At 35.4% G+C, this 17,848-nt stretch overlaps 1 protein-coding gene across 2 annotated transcripts; it reads left to right on the plus strand.

The window, feature by feature from the left end:
- Positions 1 to 10,283: 10,283 nt before the first annotated feature.
- On the plus strand, positions 10,284 to 17,626 carry LOC107222957. Of its 2 annotated transcripts, none has more exons than XM_046731684.1 (4): positions 10,284 to 10,547; positions 13,877 to 14,252; positions 14,495 to 14,614; positions 16,863 to 16,934. In XM_046731684.1, the coding sequence occupies exons 2-4, from the start codon at positions 13,886 to 13,888 to the stop codon at positions 16,904 to 16,906; spliced, it is 531 nt and encodes a 176-aa protein (XP_046587640.1). In that variant the 5' UTR covers positions 10,284 to 10,547; positions 13,877 to 13,885; the 3' UTR covers positions 16,907 to 16,934. The 2 variants fall into 2 exon arrangements, with proteins under 2 accessions (XP_046587640.1, XP_015517998.1); XM_015662512.2 differs by having other exon boundaries at positions 10,292 to 10,547; positions 16,927 to 17,626.
- Positions 17,627 to 17,848: the final 222 nt, after the last annotated feature.

A 17,848-nucleotide genomic window follows, 5' to 3' on the forward strand; every position in this document is an offset into this window, starting at 1 on the left:
CATTTCAATAAAATTTATATTCATAACTTTTTGACTTCAAGAAGTTTTTGTTACCACTGCAGTGAGATCCCAACAACATAAACTCTCTCAAAAATGAATCATCGCATCATCATTTCCCAAATTATTCCTCATCCAGTATTGAAGCACCACCCCAACGCAAATTTCGTTGAAACTGATCTCTTCGAAGTGCGTGTATAAATTTCCACCGTAAGATTTCAATTAGCCGTTGTAATTACGGCCGACCGTGAAGCGGCGGTTGTATATATAGACACAGTAATTCCCGACTCGGGAAATCAGCATCAAATCGGCAAACGGCCTGTGCAGGCATTCACGTACGCCAAGCCATCAAGATTACACAATCGTTTACATTAGCTTTACCAAACGAACGCCGACGAAGTAAGTGCGAGCTCTTTATAACCGAATCGATTTACTTGGTTTCCGAGTTATCCAAGGTCAGAGGGTAAACCTTAAATTGCTTCTTGATTTCGGAAACGTTTCACCTGCCTTACCTCTTACCGTCTACCTCGGTCCCAAAATTCAATCCGCACAGAGAAAAATTTCATTTGTTACAGTAACTAGAAAAATTCAGCAAAACAGGTATCGTTAAAAAAAACTGTATGAATATTGTTGGTATTACAAAAAACAAGCTACGCCGAACCATTTTGCGCTATCGTCGATCCTTTTTTGGTAATTGCAACGCAAAATCAGTTCGTGAGGTTTACTATACTTTTTTAATTAAATAAGGCTTTAACGTCAATTTATTGCTGCATAAGCGTTAAATTTTCGCAACAGTTACGCGAAAATATAGTAACAGTGACCGTAATGAGAAAGGATAGTAACGGATGCTAGACTTTCCGGTAACAGCTACAAAACTAATTTTCAATTCTTACCTAGAACTATATTTTTCGATTGTGGTAAAAAAATGAAAATAGTTGAGGACTGAGCGGTAAACGGTACTAAAAATTTCTCTTATTGTTAGTGCGCATTTGTAGTCCACCGGCAAATTCTATAAGCGTTATCTTACAACCGCCAAACGAACTATGCAGCCAGATTCTTCGTGTCCAGATCAACGGGAAAAACAAAGCTCTACTTCATACTCGTAAGCGATACACGGGATGATATAAACTGTTTACAATAATAATTCTATCACGCGAGTCTCGCATATTTTTTCTTTTTTTTTTTTTCTTTTTCCATTCCTACTCTAAACCAAAAGTACCAGTTATAAGGAATAATACGAATACGAATTATTGTCCCGAGCTAGAAATAACCGCGACCCTTGACTATTGCTCCTCCATTAATCCTGTCCCGTGGATACACCGTCAGAATTCCCCTGATTTTTATGAGAATGTAGAACAACTTCGAGGAAAAATTACTAGTTACTCTGTTTTCCTTGAGAGCAAATCACTGCGATTTTTTTTCTGATCTGTGGAAAGTTATGAGAACGTTTGTTTCTTCAGATCGATACGGATTTAGGGGTTGGAAAACATTGTTTGGCACAGCTTGAAAGACTTCTTGGTAAACAAGTATCGATCTACGTTATTTGGTAGAAGGAAATAGCGATGCAACTCAGCTGCAACTGAGCCATAATCATTTAATTTAATGAATTTAACAGTAAACATCGTTTTTTATTCCGCGTTTCGACATACGAAAATCTAGTACGGCTATATTGATGTCCAACAGCCTTTGCGAAGTTTTCTTCGACTTTAAATTCTCTCAATTTAGGTGTCTCAAAATGATCATCTGATCAACCATTTCCTTGACAATCTTCAACAGGATTCTTCGAACAAGAGGAAATGATAAAAACACGTTGAATTATTTTTGAGAGTTGAAAAGCTTGTTCGAAATTCCGAAGATTCTTCAAATTGAATGGATGATAAAAATTCTTTGAATACGAATTTGAAGACGAAACAGATTGAGATACGTTGGTAAATTCGTAAACAAAGAAATTATGAATCACTCAACCACAAAATCAAATCCGACAATATTTTTAGATTCTAATTTTGTACAGTCACGCTGGCAAATATTTTTCGCTGTTACGACGGTAAGTAGTTTGAAAAATGAAAGTTTTCCAGGAAAAATCGTTACTTGTTTGAACATTCTCGTCTCTCATATTCATAAATGTTTTTTATCGAGTTTGTTTTCTGCAAGTTTTGTATCTACCACTGAATAAGTTGTATTTTTAGCGGCGAATTGCGCTTCTCTATTGCAAGCGAGTATGTAGGTAGATAGTGAATTATTGCGCTGGCACATCGATTCAAATTGATACATTTGCCGGGGAGTTTCTGTTGAAAGCCTCAAATAAGAAAGATTCATCTTCGCATTTGGAGAGGGTTCAACGACGTTTCGTTTCATCGATTACCAAACACAAATCGTTCTTCATAACGAACAAAAAGTGCCTGAACCTCGATTATTATCATCTCCAACAGTTAGAAATGTATACATTTAATGCTTCGATGTACAAACCTATGTACTATTTCACTCGAAGAAATTGATTAAGTACTTCATTTTGGTTCATATAATCATGCAGTGATCAAAAAGAAATGTCGAAAAAATACAATATATTGTCAAATAAATTTGGCGATGTAAAAATCTACTTTTCCCTCTTGTACTCTCTCTCTCTCTCTCTCTCTCTCTCACTCCCTTCGCAATTACACAAGCGTGTAGCAGCTATTTCGGGAATTTCAAATCACGCTAATTACCGAAGGCATGAAATTCCGCAAGTCATTTTGTAACCGCTCACATTTTTCCGGTCATTTCGAATAAATAATCGCTCAGCGAAAATTTCTGCTGGAAAATTTAACACTGAAAATTATTTCATTTGTTATGGTAGATAGAAAAATTCAGTAAAACATGTATCGTTAAAAAAAACTATTTCAATATTATTGGAATTACCAAAAACGAGGTACGCGTAACCATTTTGCGCTATCGTCGATACTTTCTTGGTAATTGCAACGCAAAATCAGTTTCTTCGGTTTACTCTACTTTTTTGGTTAAATAAGGCTTCAACGTCAATTTATTGTTGCACAAGCATTGAATTTTCGCAACAGTTGCAAGAAAATATAGTAACAGTGATCGTAACGAGAAAGAATAGTAACGGATACTAGACTTTCCGGTAACAGCTAGAAAACCAATTTTCATTTTGTACCTAGAATAACATTTTTCGATTGTGGTAAAAAATGAAAATAGTTAAGGACGCATCGCTAACCGGAACTAAAAATATCTCTCAGTGAAGACATGCATAAATATATTCGCTACGCTGGTCCAAAAAAATCGCACCATTTTTTCTTCAAATGCCGTGTTTAAAAATTGTACCAAGAGGAAATAAGACGCCTGTTATAATCGAACCCTTCATATTAATATTTACTGGTTCCTGAACGTAATTTTCACGCCTGTAATTTGCAAAGGTATGTAAATACAACATTTCCAACAGCTCTACTCGAATCTACGGTGTCATTTGCACCGGCTGAATGTTTGTCTCATAGACATAGTTGTCTGGAGTATTCGACCGCTGACTTAACGACCCGTAATGCGATGCGTTCAAACCGACATTAGCAAACACGTTGGTGCGTCCAAAGGCAACGCTTTTCACGCCAAGTTCGCCTGACGTGCCAGTTTAGGTGCGCAATTTTTGAGAACACCGCGCGCCAGACTGTGCGTGCAAAAATTTTTGACTGTGTCTATTTTCAACGATTAGTTGAATAAATGACAGAAGCAGATGTAGATATTAAGGTGCCAGCGGCTAAAAGACCTCGGGCAATTTTCGGAATTCACATTTGGAACTCTGTGAATTTGCTACGACATCTGCTACGTTTTCTGAATCATGATGCCGAAACTGAGATGTTTCGAATACGAGGAACAAGTGGCTACGTTACTCGGTGCATGTGATAGAACAAATGGTTTCGATTCATTTTAAACATTTAAAAGAAAGTCTTTTCGGCAAACCGAATCAAATGAATCACCTAGTTTAAATGGAAATGTAAAAAAGTATATGAAAATATAAAGAGAAAGAAGGGGTAATGGTTTAAGTAATCCATAAGTTGAAGGTTTGATTGGTTCATAGACTTGTGAAGTGCAAAACCGCGATAAAAATGGTGATTCAAATTTTCAAGAAAGCGTTTCGATGTGGAACTCACTATTCAATATCTAAGAAGGTCCGTTTCTTAGAATTATTCTAGGCGAAGGACAAGTAGAAAAAAATTAAAATTCCAGCAGAAATTAAGCGATACTTTATAAACACCGAGTATTTTCAGAAATTGTGAATAATTGAGAAAATGCTTCAGTGTCTTGAGGCGAATCAATATTTTCTCAATAAAGTTGCGGAATTGGTGACCCCTGCAAAACCTTTCCTCATCAAACATAAAATGGATATGAAAATCTCCTTCGAATTCTAAAAACGACCTGTCTTCGGAATGATTAAAAATACTTGGGTGAAATATTTTCTGAAACATCTAATTCCAGAGTTTTTCAGAAATGTTACCAGACAACAATTTAACAACAACTAACAACGTAATAAATGGGGAAAATAGAGTCAGGATTGTACAGGGCAAAAGAATATTAAAAATCCCAATATCTGTCAGAAAGACAAGGAAAATTAGCGATCGGAAGTTCAGATTTTTCGAAACTCAACTCAATTCATTCTTCACCAAACTCAATTTATCGGTAACTTGCCAAATTTCAAGTCTTTCGAATTAGAACATTGATGCTATTGAAGTATTCGTTCACATCGTACAGTTATTGGTGGAAAAACGATTCGAAAAATTCCAAACTTTTTCAATCGATGAAATTAGTTCTATAAGTAATCTTTGTATCGTAAATTTGATGCTAACTTATCAGTCTCCACGCCACCACGAAATCTACAGAATTATCTGAAACTCTTATGGGATAAAAAGAGTGAAGCAAGGAAATTTATGAAGAACACCAATTTTCGAAATGCAATTTAAATCAATATCTGGGAACTTGCTTCCAATCAAGCGTTATTTTTTCCAATTACTCAAGAAACATCAATTACTATATTTTAATTCCGCTACTCATACATGTTAATATAAGTCTTGAAGTACAAGAAAAACGTTTTTTTTTTCATTAATTTCAAAACAGAATGGTTGTGAAGTGGCTGATGAAAGGGAACTTCTTTTTCTAGAATGACCGTTACGGGCGACGACCTGCAGGTCGCAATTTTAATTCTAGAACAAAAAGCAAAAAAAGATTTTAAAAGAAGATACCGAAATCCAGTACAGCATGTACGATTTTTCAGAAATATTAATTTTTACAAAAAATGGCGTCAATTTGAATGGAAAAGTTGTTTTTTTTTTTTATGAAAAAATCGGTCATATAATCGTTACGATTCAATAAAACGAAAAAATCCTACCCACTTCACTAAAAAATATTGTTATAAAACTATAATCAAAATTTTGAGTTGATCGGTTGGAAATTAAAGGCGCTAGTTGATAGATTTGAGAAAAACGCATTCAAAGTTTCGAGTATTAAATTGTTGAAGAAACTCATCGCTTACCATTATTCTGCAATGCTTGGCTCATACAATTGTCCGTCCGAATGAACATTCTTCCTTTCTCATCCTTTCTTGATGAAACAGTTATTAGCGGCCAAATAAACTCAAAATTGAAAGAGCAAACAGTCGAAGCTTGCTATTAAATCACCTGAAAATCGTCATCGTGACTTCATACAAGAAATCGAGTATTTAGACGATTTAAAAAATTTTCCCTCGCATACAAACTTTTGGGTATTATTTTTGAATAATTAAGGAAGAATTTAAACCGGTAACAAAAAATTTTAAAGAAAAAAAATTACAAGGTAGCATTACCCCTTAACTTCAGATACTTATTGTTAGTTGAAATTTAATGTTCACCCACTGAGAAAAATTTCATTTGTTACAGTAACTAGAAAAATTCAGTAAACAAGTATCGTTAAAATAACTGTTTGAATATTGTTGGAATTACCAAAAACGAGGTACGCGTAAGCATTTTGCGCTATCGTCGATCCTTTTTTGGTAATTGGAGCCCAAAATCAGTTTGTTCGGTTTACTCTACTTTTTTAGTTAAACAAGGCTTTAACGTCAATTTATTATTGCACGAGCGTTAAATTTTCGAAACAGTTACAAGAAAATATAGGAACAGTGATCGTAATGAAAAAGAATAGTAACGGATACTAGAGTTTCCGGTAACAGTTAAAAAACTAATTTTCATTTTCTACCCAGAACTATATTTTTCAATTGTGGTAAAAAATGAAAATGGTCAAGGACGCAGCGCTAACCGGAACTAAAAATTACTCTCGGTGCCGTAAAAGTTCCGCTTTAAAAAAATAAACGGTACAATTAATTCCGAATTCGTTGCGACGACCCGAACGAGATGTATCATTTCTGGATTTCGTCTCCAACGGGAAAACTTCGGAGTCAGAATCCAATGCAGAGGCAAAGGCGCAGGGAACGGTGCCAAAAGTGTATCTATAGAAACAACTCTCCGCAGTTTGTCAACTCGTGCTTTGTTTATGTTTCTCAGAGCAACATTCTGTCTCCCAGGTTCCACGCCGAGCCGGCTTCCGGAAACTCCGAATCCAGGAAGGATGATGGTTCACCGGTTACTCGGAGGTTGACAAACTCGCGAACTTCTTCATCGTATGGAAACTATTAATACGCCGCTACGGACATGTAATTATTAAGTGTCTGTAAAAAAGCGAGTCTCGATTTCGCGGTACATTAAAAATACAGCACGTGTTTGCACCCGTTCCATAACTCGTGGATTAAATCGACGATGACATAATCAACGGTTTATATGATTCAACGTTTTCTCAATTTCATATTTCATCTCACTGGCTATTAGAAAATCGATATGATTGAAGAAAAATTCAACGGAAACAAAATAATACCGTGAGAATAGCCATTGAAATTTTTACAGCACTTTTTTGTAAGTAATGAGGAAACCATGACGATTCAAAACTTGTTATGACCAAATCGGAAAGGTGAAATTCCGATAACAATTGATGTATATATCTTCTTCGTATTTTTCAGCTTCAAGAAATTTCAAACCTGCTTTCGAAATCTATCAATATTTCCACATTAATTGTCTGATATCAATTTCACACGATTATTTATCATTCATGTAGTTATTCTACAAAACGTATGTCAGCTAAGTCACTTAATACTCTTCAACTTCAAATTTCTAGTTGTTGGTAGAGAAGGATGGAGCATTTTTGAGATTGAAAAGAAACTATATTTCGAAAGAAAGAGTGATTTTGTCAACAATATAGTTTCGAAAACACGTCTCTTCGTATCATTTGATTGAAATTCGTATTCTGACCATAAATTTTCCTGAATTACGAGCAAACATTATTTTACAGAGTTCAATTATCATGAGAAAAAGAAAATTGTAGTTGTGAGACTCGTTGAAACGGATCTTGAACATAATTAATTTCGATTGAAAACAAATTTCTGCTTTTACGCAGGCAAATATATAAGAATTTCAAAGTTTATTATCATTCGTTTCGCTTTACCGAGAACCCCCTGAGATCCGGACTTTTCTTTGTTGTATGTATAACACTGTGTATAGGGTATACAGAGAATGGAACGTAGGTAAAAATGTAGAAAACTCGTGTTCGGATTAAAATAGCTCTGGCTCTCCTGGCGGGGGTTAATTGAGGATGCCCAGAGAGTTCGTTAACACGATTCAACCAAAATTATAACTCCGAACAAGGTAGCGAATCGTCTTTAGGTCATCAATTTTTCGACGTAATGTAATTAAAATAATTATAACGAACGTAGTTTCCCGCTGTTGGAAAGGAAAATTGAATCAACAACAGATATCTCGACATTTTTACTTAACGATTCGTATTTTTGCCTCTTTTGTTTTCTTATCGCTGTAATAGTTGTTCATTAATCGATGGCGTTTTTTTCTTCTTAATTCAATATCAATTTATCCCAACGTTATTTGTATTGTACTTACGACCTTAATGTTTGCTAGCTGATATAAATTTATTACTGTACGTTACACATATTGATATGACCTATAAAAATGGCAATCCGTATCGAATTGAACTGCCGATGTTCTTGAGCACTCTCAATATTTTCGCCTTCACACATGATTTACGTTGAATCTGAGTAACTAAGGAAAAAATTTGTTGTACAAAAATTTTTCCGTTCTCTGCGAAATTTTCTGGTCTCGTTCATTTTAAATTTAGAATCCAAGCAGCATGATGTCAAGAATAGGAACGAATAATAAACTCTAGAAGAGTATCAAAGAAAAAGTTGTGTGTTGTAATAATACTTGTAAGTATTTACATACTCTTTGTTATTCATTTTCGTTCCGAATGCCACGCTATTTCAATTCTGAATTTCATCACGGAATTTCCTGGGCAAAGAGAAATAATTTAATCTTGGGTTCGTGTTCAATCTTATTCTGAGTATCATGATATTTATCATGACATTCCAGTCAATAGCGCCAAAATGCCTCTCGTAATGATACGTGTATTATTAACTTCTCGGTCGTAAAAACTGCACTTTATTGGCAATCTCTTTTTTGTTTTTGGCATCGAATATTAAAATTTTACAATAAACAGCAAAAATCTTCTGCAAATTATTCAAATTTGACGTTACGCTGATCTGAAAACTTTTCGAACTACCGAAATCCAAAGTTTTCACGAATCTCAGAGAAGATCACTTGATATAAATAATTAGTATAAAAGCACGAAAGAGGTTTAAAAAAATTGTATTTTTGCGTTCTGCTTAATAGAGAATGCACCATACACCATTCCGTGTTCTTCTGTATATTCTTTTCCGAGTCAGTAATAAACAATTCAGTAATCGTAATCAGACAAAATACCAAATGAAATGAAGCCTAAAATTAAAGGCTAGCTGAATGTTTATACAAATCATCCTCATATTAGATTATTGATCAAAATTTAGTTACCGAAAACATAAAATGTTTCCATGAATAATCATAACAACTGTGGAAATAGATTGTTTTCGGAAAAAGAAGCGAACACTTTCTCTCCAATTACGTCGCTATAACCGCAGGCCAACCAGAACTGCAAGCTGACAATGAAACGTAGATTCTAGGTACGTAGGTGAAAAATATCAATACGCGATGCCTACTTGTTGACCTGAATTTCCTACTTTCGACTTCCGAAAACTTCATAAACTAGGGCTTTGATTTTTCCCCGTATCTGTGCTTCGTGCTACCGTTATAGACCATCAATCATACCGACCTGCAGCACACACAGTTCATTAATCATTTTCAACAAAAATCAAAAATTAGAAGCGTTAAAGGTTCGTGTCCGTCCGATTCAACGAATGATTTTCCGGGTCAAATATAACCGCCCGAAAACTTCAAGGGAAAACTGTAATTCATCTTTCCTCGAATTAATTTAAATTAGTCAAGTTCTCGAGCTTTAGTACCGGACAGTTTTACTTCAAGAAGAGATATAAGCAGTCGTAATATTGCAGACAGAGTTTTCATTGATAGACAGACGATGAACACAAATTCACTATAATTTATACAAACTTGTTGTCAAAAGAGAAGAAATTTCTTCGTGGTATGTAATTATATCGTACATTCTTTTCATCTTTCTATCGAAAACTGAAAGGAGAAAAAAAATCTCTAATTGGAGCACATAGAAATGATTGGTTAAGTTTATCACATCTGTATTACGCGGATGAGGATAATTCACTGAGTCTTTTTTTTTTACAGTAACAATTCGGTATTAACATTTGTTGATTAGAATCAATATCGGTGCAATGTTGAGAAATTGGATATTCAACGCTGTCAACGTGATGAAAGGAATTAGTGTTTCAGTGAAAAATTGATGAAAAATAATCTTCCGGATAAAGTTATCCGCCATAAAGTGAAATCGAACTGATCTACTAGATTTTTAACAATTTTGAAGCGATTCGAAACGAAGCGTTGATATTTAACAATAAGCTCTCGCTTGCAACTTTATGATTTCCTGTTTCTTTCCATGGAAAATTACATTTCAGAGAACCGTTGAATTCGATATCTGTTACGAAAATTCGATACCTACGATCCGATAAATTGTAATTCGATAAACCAGGTGAATCTGGCGCTCAACAAGAGATTCTTTTCAATATTATCCCAGTCCGAAGCCTCTGGTTACATTCTAATTTCGTTCTTCAATTTCACTCACGTTTGGGAATAACGGTCGGTTTTTTCACCCGCAATTAAGTCTTACCCTCAATTTAAATTTCTCCGTCACTCGCCGATTTCATCGCAATTCGATTACACCGCGTTTACCTGGAGGATGAACTGGATCAGAGAAAACAAAAATAGTCGGCTTGTTTTCCATTTCGACCGCAAAGATTGAAAGTCACGCTAGGTGTCCCTTTCCAGACTCCAGCAACGAAATGTTTCACCTCTAATAATTGGCAATACTGTTAGATATTTTGAAGACGGACAGACAGTCAGTCCACAAGTGCGAGAGACTCAAGAGGGATTATAGTTTCAAGTTCTGTTTACGTGTCCCGGTCTGCTGTAAAAGTACGAGCCGCCGAAACGAGCCGTTGAATCAAGTTCACCCTGAAAACGGTGAGTGCAATTAAAATCAGGACTACGAGAAAGAAAGTAGGGTGAAAAAAGCCCTGAGCCAAGGAGCAACGAAATTTGGCTTTTATAGCGCGAGTGCCAAGAATTTTGCGAGGCTTTAGAACGGTGCTTGTAGTTATTACGTCGATATTAATACTAATTGTAAGTAACAAGCGCGCTGGCTGACTGTAGCCAATATTATTTGGTCCAACATGATTTTATGGTCGATCTCGAATCGAGAAAGACCTTTGCCGGGGAAACACTGTGAGACACTGAAAGAAAGAGCCGAAATAGAGAAAACGGCGAGAGCAGTAACTTCATCTGGTTATTATTGATGATTTAAACGTTTTTTAATTTTTGAAGTGATTTTTTTTTTTTAATATCTCGTAATTACCACCCACGAGGTTCGAGGGAGAAGATTTTTACAAAAATGTCGAAGAGTATGATCGAATTGAACGCACGATGATCAAGTTGATTGATTCGGATAGCCGAAAAGTATTCCACCGATATTTATTAATCAAGTTTGAATATCGAAAATCAACTTAAATTAGTCGATTCAATAACGATCTTAGAAATCACCGATGTGAAACAAGCATGCATGTATTTCAGCAGCGGCACTATTGAGAGGTTGTGCCGTACAAAGAGAACCAGCCACCACAGTTATTCGTCTTGATAAACGATTCGCTTTCAAAGTTAAACAAATTTTACAATTCAGTAATATAATAACTCTGAAATTATTTTAACTAGGCTTCGGTAGAATCAATTTTTCCACAATTAAACGCCAATAATTTCAGCCACACGTAATACTGTAATCATCATTTCAAATTCACAAATTGATGTCATTGTCAGTGGAATGTTTCGATATCTAAAACGATGCCTCAATTAAGTGGCAATTTCGAGATCCATTCACGGTATCAAATTATATTACACGCATGTACCAGCGATCTGAAAAGTGAATAGCCTCTTGGCGCCGGGTCATCGTCCGCTGTTGGTTTGTTACAATAGAAATTCTGCTTCCCTGCTATTCTCCAATTTCGAAATATCCAACGTCGTTAATCACAACGACCACAAGTTGTTATTGTTTGAGGTAAATAATCGCAAGGAGTTAACGTTACAGCCAGCGAAAGATAGCCGAGGTACAAATGTTGTTTCAACTTTGAATCGTGTACCAGTGATTAGTTCTATACGTCGTTCGAAATGTCTTGCTGGAAAATAAACCCGATCCCTGCTTCTACGCACACATTGAACACACAAATGGACGCAAGTTTGTACACGTAACAAGAATCCGCGGTGTTTATTACACGTTCACAATTGTACTTTTGTGTAGAACCTTTGACATTATACAGATTATACGATATCGACGGAGAAAGAAAAATTTCCTCTCTTCCATTAGTCAATTCAAAATCGCCATTTGTTGATCACGATCAATATCAGTGAGATGGTGAACCGAGAGAAATCTTTAGTTCCGGTTACCGCTCAGTCTTTAATTATTCAATTTTTTACCACAATCGAAAAATATAGTTCTAGGTAGAAAATGAAAATTAGTTTTCTAGTATCCGTTACTATTATTTCTCATTACGATCACTGTTACTATATTTTCTTGCAACTGTTGCGAAAATTTAATGCTTGTGGAACAATAAATTGACTTTAAAGCCTTGTTTAACCAAAAAAGTAGAGTAAACCTCAGAAACTGATTTTGCGTTGCAATTACTAAAAAAGGATCGACGATAGCGCAAAATGGTTACGCGTACCTCGTTTTCTCCTAATTCCAACAATACTCAAACAGTTTTTTTAACGATACCTGTTTTACTGAATTCTTCTAGTTACTATAACAAATGAAATTTTTCTCAGTGTGTGAAATCAAATATTCAGTAATTTTACCATAATATAAAACAAAAAATTTCACTCAGTTTGTGAAAAGTAGTCTTTTGAACAAAGTGAACCCATCGTATAGAGTAACATCAAACGAGTCTACGAAATCTATTCAAAATAGGATATCGATGTTTAAACTTCTTTTAAATAATTTTGGTATTTTTTTTTATTTTTTCACCTTTGACGGCGGCTTCACGGCGTACGAATATAACGCGCGATTATATTGTAATAAAATTGATCAACACCGTCAATTTTTTGCCAAGAAATTTTCTCGATAATTTCTCATATAATATTTCGAAATAAAAAGAAAAAAAGAAAAATTCTTCCGCTGCGACATTCTTAAGACTGTTATACCTATGCAGTGACTGTAATTTGGTATAAGGGAAACATTCTTTCCTCAGTAACATTAAATCGCAGTAAAAGTCGCATTAGCATCTGATACTCAATCAAACTAACTTCCGTTTCTTCGTACGCTGTTTTATATCTTTTTCTTTGCACGGACGTTAACAGGCGGCCCGTTATTTTCAAGACGCAGAAACAGTGGCGCGTTTCATCGATTTCAGGCTTGTGTAACATTGTTGACGTTAACGTCAACGGTGAGAAGGCGAACGAACAAGTTTTCACCTACGCCTAGAGCTCGTTGATACGAGTGAAATTAAGTCGTATAACAGGATTTACGACCGTTACCGATATCGGTGACCTTGATCTTAGTTTGTTTGACGGTATTCCTTAATTTGTGTAAAAAAAGTAAGGATACAAAAAGCTGCCTCAACTATCTAAGGAAATACCCAATTTTAAAATCAGAGCCAATCTAATTTTCTATTTCACTGTGTAATAATATGACTGAGTTATTGGAAATAAATATTCATATCTAAAAATAATCAGACTGTATGATCAGATCTCGAGAATTCTTAGGTTCGATCACCGCTAAGTTTATCCGCATGAGTTTGTTTGTAAATCAGTTATTGCAAAGTGCCGAAATGTTTTAATTTACTTGGGAAAATATGATCGTACAATCAGGATTAGGTAGAATTTCACAAATAATCTTCTACATGATTCGAACGCCGTATTTCAATATTAAAAATACTTCCGATTCAGCATCATTACATTCCGTGCATGATGTGAAAAATTTCTCATCCCCTGACCAAATGTTTATTTGCACTAATTTCTTAGTTAAATATGAAAATTAGCCTCGTGCAGTATGAATTTAAATAAAACTTAAGAGTTAATTAACATATCAATGCTTTCATTTACGAATTTTATGCATCAGAGCTTTTTGTAGAGCGTTCAGTTCTTTACGAAAATATTTATTTACGATAACTTTAGGTATATTCTTCAACGAATTATAAAATTTCAATTTTTCGTTGTTAATTCGAAAGCTTTTGAGCACCTGGGAGCATAAGAACTCAAAAACAAGCCTATTCAGAAAGTACTGAAATGTTTTTTGATCAATTGTGCAGAACATCAGCATGTCGTCAGGACCGCGTTTGAAGTCAACGGTTGTCTTGACATCGCCGAAGAAGATGAGCCCCGCAGAAACTTCGACAAATCCTGATGCAGAGGGCGGTCAGAAGACCGAGAAGGACATCAAGAAGGAGGGCGCAATTAAAAGGCTAAATTTGATCGACTCGAACATTCAGCAATCGACGAAGAGCGATGATCGCGCAAACGTAGTCTCAGATATGCAGATGAAAACGTCGAAAATGGTGCATAACGTATGTGGCAAACTTCAGAGGATGAAGATAAAGGATGCGGGACAGTACCGAGCGACGAAGGAAGAAGCCGGGAAAAGTTCAGAACCCGAAGAACCGACTCAAAAAACTATGAAGCCTGCTTGTAAGGGAGGAGAATCGGAACTCGATGAAAACGGGAATAAAAACGCAGATAAAGAAGGGATGTAGAAGAAAGAAGGGATGAATAATGAATCGATCTATCGTATTCTGTATCTTCCATTGCAACTGCAGAATTTTTATTTTCAAACCGCGTCGCCTTCAAACTTCACAGAATTCATCTTGATCCCTTCTTACTCTGTGCTTCAATTTTAGTTTTCATCTAGAGACGATTTTTCTTTCTTACAGATGACGAAGATCCGAAGCTACTAAGGAAAGAAGATCGCAGAACTGCGCGATTGGCAAAAAAGATATCAAAATTCAGCGCGAAATTCATGGCGGCAGCCAGAGAATTAGGAGTCGTTGACCGTAAGTTGTTTTGGAATTGAAAATCTGGTGTTCTTTCAATTTCGAATGTATGTGTAATACTTGGTTTCGTAATATCTTTCAACATATACTACAATCCATTGAAACTCCATGAAACCACCGTAAATTATTTTATTTCTTACAAATCGTGAATCTCCATTGTGAAGTTGAGTGCAATCCTGTAAAATCTTTGGAAGTCCTGTGAAATATCTTGAAATTTATTTCCATTTTCTGAGATTCCTTCAAGCCGGATGAAATCTTTTGAAATAACGTGAATTCTTTGAAGTTTCAAGAAAATTTGAAAAACCTATGACTTCCAATTTTGAATTTCACAGCAATCTTACAAAATCACACAGAATCCGTTAAAGTGTTTTAAGCCACATGAAATCTTACTATTTCAGTATGAGTTCCATCAAGTTTTGTTACAAAGTGATCAACCGCTTTAACGTTATAATTTTTTTTTTTTGTTTTTTTTTAACTCAAAATACAAACGGAATCAACAGAACAGTCAGAACGTAAAATCGATTTTCAATATCAATTCGGAATATTCTTCAAATTCAGTTTGATCTTAGTGCTTGATTATCTGCAGAAAAAAATTAACATCGTAATATGCAATCTGCGTGAAATATTCCCTCTTTTTCCATTAATTTCATGCTCGGTGGAAACTGTTGTTCAATTTTACGATTAATTGCGACATGGAATAGAAAACGTACAACGGAGAAAAACGAGTGAACTTGAAAGCTACGCAGTCTCGCGTCGCGAATTCTAACAATCTAATTACTCCTAGCTCAGCCTCAGACATGTAACTCATTAAGGCAACTCGTCCTTTCGCTAGGGAATCTAAATATTGTGATGGGGGATTCGGATTTGTTGACTAAAGACGGGTAAATACTGCATTATGTAATTTAACTTTAGAACTGTAAAAACATTTGCGGGATATAAGTATTGCATCAAAACTAACGCTAACAATGAGTAAATTAATGAAACTTTTCGGGAGTTCTGCGGGATATTGAATAACGTTGTGCAGCATGTACCTGCAAAATTATATGACAAATTATTTTGAAAATGTTTCGATATGACCTGCACATTATCAGAAAGACCCACTATGCCCATTTAAAATCTGTAAAACAATACAAATTCTTGGAACAACTGAATCTTCGTAATTCTAGACAAATTTAAGTGGATCTTCTGAAACTAAAAGCGTTCTGAAGTTACATTGAAATAAGTGTTTTCGAACAATGAATATTGCGAAGGTTATGAAATAACGTGGGTTTTTTTTTTTTATAGAATTCATGGAAAACTGTTGAAAAAATTTTGTGAAGTGTTGTTTTATTTCTAAAAACCATGCGATAACCATTCGGCTTGCGTTCAAACGTTTCATCGTTCTCCAAATTCTCATGACCCTTAACCCCAATATGTCACACCTCGATAGAATCGCATAACGGTCGCATGGGGTCAAATTCACCCCAGCTCCAAAAAAGAGATATCCTGCTTCAACAACGAGTTCTAAGAACCTGAAAAGAATATCTAGTTATTGTTTAAGTATGGCAAAAAAAGTTCTCTCAGTTTTCATAGCCAAAATCAATTGTTCAAATATTATACAACGTCGGCAAAGTTAAGGTAAAATGTAAAAAAAAAAATATATACTGATTTGATTCTTTTTTTTTTCTTTTTTTTTTCTTCTCTTTAGAGTACACAAACTATGAAAGTTTATTTCTGAATTGTTCGAGAAGTTTGAAAAATGTCTGGGGTGAAATTCACCCCCATCGACCGATCAAGGCCAAGTAATCTGTCTGAACTAATTTTTTTACGGAATCATTGCGTGTACGAATACTTTTGAATACTAATTCCGTATAAAAACCACAGTCTTTAAAAATTTAATTCAAACGTGTCCTTCGAAATTCATGAAGTGCGTTTGAAATCGTCGAAGAATTTAATCAAGTTTCTTAAATCTGTGTAAAGTTCGCAGGCTCTTCGTGAGAAGATTCAGGAAATATTTCTACAGTTCGTTAAATTTGTAAACTTCTGCCGAAATATCGCATAAAATTTTCGAAGTGTGTGCAAATATCTGAATTTATGATATCTCTAAGATTCTGCAATGTTTTTACGAAACTCTGACGTCCGTTGTTCGAAAAAGCATACAACTCTTCACGTTTCCATTTGTTTTCATTATACCTACGTAAATTTGACGCGAAACAATTTCACTGCAATACGACACCGATTTCTAGATAGCACAAAAATGATTGTGAAGGTCGCAGCATCAACGTTTATTACTACACCAGCAAACGACGATAACCTTGTGCCGCTAATTGCAGTGAACGAGGACTACAATTCAGATTCTGATTCCTCCTGGAGCTTGACCAACTCCTCGTTGTGTTCAACCAGCTGCTCGTGTTCGGAGAGCTGCACAACCGATTATTCGTCGTGTAGCTGTTCAATTTGCTGCTCTGACGAGGAAAGCAGCTCAACTTCAGGCACTGCAGACGCGTCGACTACGGATTCGTCGTCAGAATCGAGCACCAAAAGCGCGTCTTATTCTCTGTCATCCGATAATCGTACCGACTGAAATTTTTAAATTGCGCTTTAAGATTTCGATATTGAATGTTGGATAACAGACTACATCAATTCGGCTTTCTGCCCAAGTAATTATTGCTTCGGATTTTGCCAAGATTTCGGGAGTACTTGATAAGAATTTTAAACGATCATTTTCGATAATTGAAAATTTGTTAGAGTACCAATCCGATGATGGTCATTGATCGGTGTATTTACTGTAATAATCAAATTTCCATTCCCTGTGATTGTATAAGAAAGGGAATCAAAACGAAAAATATGTAATCGAATAAATACAACGTATGTGATATTTTATCCTGTTAGAATATAACGGTGATTTTTACATGTGTGAGGATTTTTGTATCTAATTAAATGCCATCTCTTTCGTGCTGTATCCTGTGATTTTGAAATAGATAATTAAGCTTGTATAATCGTGTGCTGTAAATCAGAATATATCGTTTATTAATCAAAGATAATGAATAAAGTTTGTTTTTAATTCATCGACGAAGTGACGTCAGGTTTCACGCTCTAAGCGAAATTGAATTCTAGCAATCACGTTTATGTATAATTCAGTCTGTCGTCATGGCCGAGAAGAAAACGTGTTATTATTCATACTGTACATAATTTTCGGAATCCTCAAAGCGAAGCCAAGATGCTGAGAATCAGATGTGACACCTAGTGCCGGGA

Source organism: Neodiprion lecontei, chromosome 2, assembly GCF_021901455.1.
Source record: "Neodiprion lecontei isolate iyNeoLeco1 chromosome 2, iyNeoLeco1.1, whole genome shotgun sequence".
Classification (NCBI taxonomy): Eukaryota; Metazoa; Arthropoda; class Insecta; order Hymenoptera; family Diprionidae; genus Neodiprion; species Neodiprion lecontei.